We start from the raw sequence: 7,979 nt of genomic DNA on the forward strand, positions 1-7,979 counted from the left end.
GTGTTGCCTCTGAAACGTCGTGATTTTTATTTTATTTTACTTTTTTTAATTTAAATGTTTTACCTACGTGACTTTACCGGAAAAAAACTAAGAATACAGCTGGAGTGTGACGGCGAAGCCAGCAGAAAGCGGCTGGAGTGTGGCGGAAAAGCCGATAGTGATATGGCTGAGTGTGACGGGAGAGCCGATAAATAGCGGCTGAACTGACGGAGAGAGTGGAGAGGAGAGTCGACGGAGGAGAGACGCGGAGCGAGCGAGGGGAGAGCGCGGGAGGATTGTTGATTGGTGTTAGCTGGAGGAATGTTGATCGGTATTAGCGAAATAAAGTGAGAGAGAAAAGCAATAAGCTGTCGTGTCAAGTCGAGCACTACATCTGTATATATGGATGGCTTTTCGTGAACGAATCGTGTTTGATAACCAGTTGGCTTGCAAAGTACCATCGTCTTAGAGAAATCAATTTCACGTGAGCCAGCCGCATTACAGTAATGATCAGCCACGGCAGAAGTGTTGGTCCTGCCGTGTTTGAGATCTGCCTTATGTTCACCAACACGGTCCGAGACATGTCGTTTAGTTGCCCCAATCTAACTGCTGCCGCAGATACAACTTAGTTTCTAGACGCCGGGATATTGCATGTCAGGAATCTTGTCCTTCACAGATGGGATCAGATCACGAATGTTATGCAATGTGTTAAATCGGACCTGGATCTTATGTTTGTTCAACATTTTGGAAAACTTTTGGGTGATCCCTGCTATGTAAGGGAAGGGTGATGGTTTTGATTTGATCTTCAGATGGCTCCTTCAACCACAGTTGGGGTGATGGCTTTGCAGATTGTGTAGTCAGAATATCCATTCACCTTGAGAGCTTGGTGTATGTGTTTGAGTTCACTGGTTAGGTGTTCATGATCGGAGATACATTGAGCTCTATGGTGTAGCGTTTTTGATGAGGGAATTATTTTGGGATGGATGGTGATGGCAATCAGGTTTTAGGAAGTTGTCGGTATGGGTTACTTTTCCGTAGACAGAATGGCTCATTGAGCCATCTGGTCTTTTTTGATTAAGACGTCCGACTGTACACTAAACTAAACACTACACCATCACACACCATCACCATCACACAACGTCATCGCAGCGTCACCACACAAATGATCACATAGAGGCGTGGTGACGTCATCGCAGCATCACCACACAAGAGATCACGTGGAGGCGTGGTGGTGCCATCGTTTACCTGCGCCGAAATTCCACCAATGGGTCGACTTCTCCTCTGTGTGGGGGAGTTGTACAGACAGGTTAGTTTTACATACTCACATATATACATTATACACTATACTACTATATACTACTACATACTACACTATTAAATTCTACTACACTACACTCCTATACAGTACACTATACACTACTGCACACTATACTAAACAATACCACTACACGCTACACTAATACACACTATTGTATACTCTACACTACTATACATTACACCCTACACTACTACACACTAAACTACGCTATACACTACAGTACCATTATCATACAACATCACCATCACACCGCATCACGATCAAGCAGCGTCATCACAGCGTCACCACACAAGAGATCACGTGGAGGCGTGGTGACGTCATCATTTACCTGCGCCGAAATTCCACCAGTTGGTCGACTTCTCTGTGTGGGGGAATTTTCACAAAGGTTAGTTCTACATACTCACACACAGATATACACAGTATACACTATATACTACTACACACTACTACACTACTATATATAGTGCTACACTACTATTTTCTACTACATACTACACTACTATATTCTACTACTAGACTAATACACACGACAACACACTGCACAACTGTATTCGACTACACACTACACTAGAATATACCACACTACTATATACTACACTATACACTACCACACACTACACGGCTATACACTACACGTCACTACATACTATACTACTATATACTATACTACCATACACTGTTACACCATATACTTTTTCAAACTAAACTAACATATCCTACACTAATATATTGTACACTACACTACTATCCACTACTATATACTACACTATGCAATACACTACCATACACTACTACACTATATACACTACTAAACTACAACACACTGAACTATGCACTACATTATTCCACACGACACTAATTTATACTACACTGCTATAAAATACACTGCTATATACTACACTATATACTACACTACACACTACAAAATCACCATTACACACCATCACCATTATAAAGCATCACCATCAAACAGCGTCATAGCAGCGTCACACACAAGCGATCACGTGGAAGTGATTTGAGGAAGAAGGTTTTGAACGAGGATCGATCGGGGCAAAAAAAGAGGATCAGTTAGAGGATAAGAACAGGGACTGGCTCAGGGAAAACAAGGACAAGAATCTTCCGCAAAGGGGGCTTGAGGAGTATAAAAGGGGACAGCACGAGGAATGGGGACGTGCGGATAAAGTTACAAACTGAAGATAAAAGCACGGGGCCTCGGGTCCCTTATTGTGGCTGTGACCCAATGAAGTGTCTCTCATTATATCGTCGTCAGAGTCGTTAGATATACACTACACTATACACTACTATACACTACTACATTACTATATACTACAACACACTACACTACTATATACTGCTCCACTACTATTTACTATATTACTACGCAACTATATACTACTGCACTACAACTCTACTATATACTACACTGTACACTACTATACACTGCTGGATACACTACACTACTATATATTACACTGTACACTACAACAAACTACACAACTACACAATACGCTATACACTACAGTATCATTATCATACAACATCACACAACATCACCATCACACCGCATCACGATCAAGCAGCGTCATCACATAAGCGATCACGTGGAGGCTTGGTGACGTCATTGTTTACCTTCGCCGAAAGCCCACCAGTTGGTCGACTTCTCCTCCGTCTCTGTTTGGGGGAGTTGCACAGACAAGTTAGTTCTACATACTCACACATATATATACACAGTATACACTATATACTAATACACACCACTACACTACTATATAGTACTAAACTACTATATACTACTACACACTGCAACACACTGCAAACTACACAACTGTATTCTACTACACACTACACGACAATATACTGCACTACTATTTGCTACACTATACACTACCACACACTACATTGCTATACACTACACGCCACTACACACTTTAATATTATAAAATACACTACTATACACTGCTACACTATATACTTCTACAAACTAAACTAATATATCCTACACTACTATGATGTATACTACACTACTATCCACTACTAGATACTACGTTATGCAATACACTACTATACACTACTACGCTATATATTACACTACAATACACTACTAAACTACAACACACTATTATACACTGCACTATGCACTACATTATTCCACACTACACTGCCATACACTACACTGCTATATACTGCACTATACACTACTACAAACTACTGCTTCACCATCAGCATTAGACAGCATCATCATCGTCAAGCAGCGTCAGGAAAGCATCACCACACAAGCGATCACGTGGAAGTGTGGTGACGTCATCATTTACCTGCGCCGAAATTCCACCAGTGGGTCGATTCTGTATGGGGGAGTTGTACAGACAGGTTAGTTCTACATACTCACACATATATACACTATACGCTATACTTCTATATACTACACTACTATATTCTGCTACTCACTACACTACTGTGGTGCCGCAGCAACGGAGCAACTCTGCCAGCACTGCTATTCCCTCGCAACCCCCCACACGAACGCACGCACACCCCCTCCAAACACAGACGTGCCCCCACGTAGGGCCTCGTGGGGGGTTCATACTCTTAGGTTTTTTCGGTAAAGTCACGTAGGTAAAAAAATAAAATTAAAAGTTAATAATGGAAATAAGATAAAATAATAAAGTACGACGTTTCGGAGGCAACACAAGTCTCCGTCATCAGACTTGTGTTGCCTCCGAAACGTCGTGATTTATTATTTTACTTTATTTCCATTATTAACTTTTAATTTAGTTTTTTACCTACATGACTTTACCGAAAAAACCTAAGAGTATGAATCCTTGCAATCACGAAAGCTTCAAACCTCGTGGGGGGGTCATCTGGCACCAGAGGTCGCAACCGGGTACCCGATACCCGGCCGGGTACGGGCACGGATAGCCGTTTGCGACCCTGGTGCGGCCGGTTACGGGTAGGCCGTGAGTCACTTTGTCACTCATTTCGGGTAGGGTACGGGTACGCATTTGCGACCCTGGTGCGGCCGGGTACGGGTAAGGAATCAAAACCCGTTTGCGACCTCTGCCTGGCACCCTGGGTGTTTACCCGAGGGCCCCCTCGTGGCGATGTCTCACGGTTTGGCCGACCACCCCCCCCCCGCAGGCCAAATTGCCCTGCGGCCCCGTGGATTAACTTAAATTTGTATGGCCATGGCGAGCTCACTGAGCAACCGCGATGAGCACACACTGACCACAGGGGAATAGGGCCGTGGGGAGAGCAAAACGCCTAGCGAGCTGGGTAAAGCTAAACCGAGACCAGAGTACGGGAGGGAGGACGGGCGCGTAGGCAATAGAGTAGGGTGCGAGGGAGAGCCACCTGCCAGGTAGGGGGACGCGGCAGCTGTGCATCCCCCCCCCCCCCCCCCCCCCCGTATTGTTAAAAACCACCATAAAAAAGGAGCTGAGCCAGGTGGAGACGGGGCGTCGGTTGAAAAAATCGATAAGTAGGGACCCGATTGGCCGCGCAGAAAAGACGACCCGAGATGGGGTTTTTTGAATAGGGACAGTTCTTCTCCAGTCAGGGAGCTACCCAGTCGGACTCCCAGCCGCTCGAGCGTCCGAGAGACACTGGCGAGTGCCGCTACGACTCGACCCAGGCAGAGACCTCCCGGACCCTGGTCCCTCCGACTCCCATTGCGTCCGTGAGAAACCGTCAGGACGTAAGAGGGGTGAGGAATAGCGCGAGGGTTCCCCGAGGGTTTGGGTAGAGATAGGCGGGACGCTGCTCGCTAGATGGTTTTGCATCCGGCCCAAGCAGGGCTTTTCTTCGGGTACCCCATTAATAAACTTTAGCGCAGAGCAAACAACGCCGCGTGATTTCTGTGTGTGTGGAGAGAGCGTAGGGGTGGTGTGGGTACGTGCATACGTGTGAAGTGCGCGGGTATTCAGTCCTAAAAACGATCGTTGACGTTCGCGTGCGATCGCGTGCGTATTTACCTAGCGCGTTTTACGCCGCACCACCTCTACATAATAATAGGCTCAGTCAACCATTCTACACAACAAAGACTAATTTCCTGGCAGAGAATTCAGCCGCCATCACCTCTACATAACAAAAAGGCTCAGTCCCTTTTACACGCACCTTTACATCAGCCGCACCTAGTTTACACAACAAAGGCTCATTCCTAACAGCGTGCTTCAGCCGCACCAAATCAGGGCCTACCTTGGCTCCTCCCACCATCAACCAGTATATCTACAAGGACTGTTTTCTTGGAATCTCTCTCACTTGATACAGCTATCGTGCTGTGACGGTTCCACCTGAGGACGGAGGCTTGTGTTGCCCCCGACAACGTCGTGATTTTTATTTTATTTTTATTTTACTTTTATTAATTTTAAATTTTTACCTACGTGACTTTACCGAAAAAACCTAAGAATATTTACGCAGTGGATTTACGTAGCGACGATCGCCTTGAGGGCGTCGGTGTGGTTTCGTAATTTGAGCGTGGGTGCGAGTGAGGCTGCGCTCTATAGTAACTTTATATTGGTGAATTTTAAAACGTTTTGGTTTAGCCATGTTTGTTTATTGTAGTACAGAGTTAGCCTGATAACTGGTTGTTATTGTTTGACTTGCATCCAACTGGGATTTTTGTGCACAGCGTTGAAATACGGTGTTTTTTCTGGAAGACGTTTGCTGCTTTTTCCTGGATTTTTCTGTTGTGTGTAGTCACTTGAAGATGTTTCTTGTTCATGTTTTTGTTTGTTGCGGTTGCACCCGAGTCAAGAGCCGCATGGCTCACAGGGTTAGTTCGAAAGTTATCATTGATTGATTTAGTCTGTAATCAGTCCAGCAAACGTCTGCATTGATCATGGCACGAGTTATGCTGACATTTTTGCTATTAAGCTTGCTGACAATCACGTAGTCCAGTAAATTATATTGGTGTGATCAGGGGTGACCCCGGGAGGTCTTAGGCCTATTTATCTCCCTGAATATGGTGTTGGTGATTGTCAGGTCGTGCTCAGAGCAGGTTGCTACTAGAAGGTGACCATTGGAGTTGGACTTTGCAAGTCCGTTTTTCACAATTACGCCCTTCCACATTTGGTAGTCTCTCCCAAATCTAGCATTGAATTTGCCAAGGAGAATCAGCTCGTCAATTTTCGGTGTACTCTGAAGGATTTAGTTGAGTTGGCTGTGGTAGATCTCCTTGGTGTCTCCCTCCGAGTCCAGTCCTGGTGTGTAGGTGCCCATAATGGTTAAGTGTTGGTCAGGCGTAGGGTCATAAAACGCTAATTGATGCCAATTGGGAGCCCACTGAGGTTGTTGACGAGCTTGTTGTCGGTTACAAAACCCATGGCATGCAGGTGTTGTTCATCTGCAGGTTTACCCTTCCAAAAGAAGGTGTAGCCTCCACTTGCTTTTCATCAACCAGACGGGTTTTGCTGAGGGCTGGAATATAGATGTTAAACTGTCTCCGCTCACATGCCACAATGGCCGTTCTGCGCTCTGGACAGTGCAAGTTTGGGTTGTCTGTGAGGGTCCTGACATTCCAGGATCCAATGTTAAGGTTATACTTCTTCTTGTTTCGACCGTAAGTATTCATGCTCCCTCTGGTCACGGTCAGCCAGACAGGATGTTGCTAGGCAGACTACGTTTAGGGCACCTTTGCTAGCCCTATCCCCCATTTGGGGTGACCAGAATGTTTCCTTGTGGGATGCTCAGTCACAGCTACAGCTGCCGGGATGCACTCCTGCCGAATCCGAGTGCATGACGACTTTCTAATAGCTGACGCCTTGTGACTTGGTGCTGGCTCGTGACTTGGAGCGTTTAGCTCCAAAGGCTTGCTCCGCTCGCCACTTGCCAATCACCCAAGGACTTTGGGTATGTAGTGTGCGGGTTAGATGGCACTGTTCCTGGAGAGTGCCAGTGCGTGAAGGAATTTACGTGCAGTGTCTGTTGTACACCAGGCTCCCGCACAAAGCTCGGCCAGGAAGCAAGCCTGGGCCCAATGGCAAAGCAGGAAACGGAGGTGATTGGAAGGCTTTGTCCTGAAGCACCAGACATCACGTGGCTCCTCCGTGATGTGCCCTTGGCCATCTGGACCGCAGCTCGTCTGCCCAACCAGGGTGAGCCGTTGGCCACTTTGTATGCACCCCGGGATTTTGTCCAGCAAACACTTTAGCACTAACTAGTCGTGTGCGTGTTGGAGAGTTAACCCAACACGACGACAACATTTACAATTCAAGTAAGACGGGTTCATAGCGCAGCCCGCTCACCATGGCACCACCGCTCACGACACACACACACGTGTACACACAAACACACGTGGACACACAAACACACACACGTGTACACACAAACACACACACGTGTACACACAAACACACACGTGTACACAGAAACACACACACGTGTACACACAAACACACACGTCTACACACAAACACGTGTACACACAAACACACACACGTGTACACACAAAAACGTGTACACACAAACACGTATACACACAAACACACACACGTGTACATACAAACACGTGCTGTACTCACTTTTAGCCTCCGCGGGCGCTAGCGAGAAGCCTAAGATGATCGTCACGCCGAGGACGGTTATCCATTGTGACGTCATAGTTCAAGCAGTAGTTGTGGGGAGCCAATGAGAATGACAGCAACTGCAACCTGCATATCATCACACAAAGACAAAGATTCCCACGTGCAGCCTC

At 46.1% G+C, this 7,979-nt stretch overlaps 1 protein-coding gene across 4 annotated transcripts in view; it reads right to left on the reverse strand.

Moving 5' to 3' along the window:
- Positions 1 to 7,937, reverse strand: part of LOC133339372 (E3 ubiquitin-protein ligase RNFT1-like) — a 51,192-nt gene extending 43,255 nt beyond the window's left edge. For 3 of the 4 annotated variants that reach the window (XM_061547514.1, XM_061547512.1, XM_061547511.1), the window contains exons 1-5: positions 7,810 to 7,937; positions 3,610 to 3,639; positions 2,927 to 2,968; positions 1,626 to 1,658; positions 1,225 to 1,260 (exon numbers count right to left, since the gene is read on the reverse strand). In XM_061547514.1, coding sequence (XP_061403498.1) covers positions 1,225 to 1,260; positions 1,626 to 1,658; positions 2,927 to 2,968; positions 3,610 to 3,639; positions 7,810 to 7,885 — 217 coding nt within the window. In that variant the 5' untranslated portion in view covers positions 7,886 to 7,937. The remainder of the gene's footprint in view (positions 1 to 1,224; positions 1,261 to 1,625; positions 1,659 to 2,926; positions 2,969 to 3,609; positions 3,640 to 7,809) is intronic. The other variant, XM_061547513.1, reaches the window with a different exon arrangement.
- Positions 7,938 to 7,979: the final 42 nt, after the last annotated feature.

This window comes from Lethenteron reissneri, unplaced genomic scaffold (genome assembly GCF_015708825.2).
Source record: "Lethenteron reissneri isolate LAM-NWPU_2019-01 unplaced genomic scaffold, ASM1570882v1 scaffold_1848, whole genome shotgun sequence".
Classification (NCBI taxonomy): domain Eukaryota; kingdom Metazoa; phylum Chordata; class Hyperoartia; order Petromyzontiformes; family Petromyzontidae; genus Lethenteron; species Lethenteron reissneri.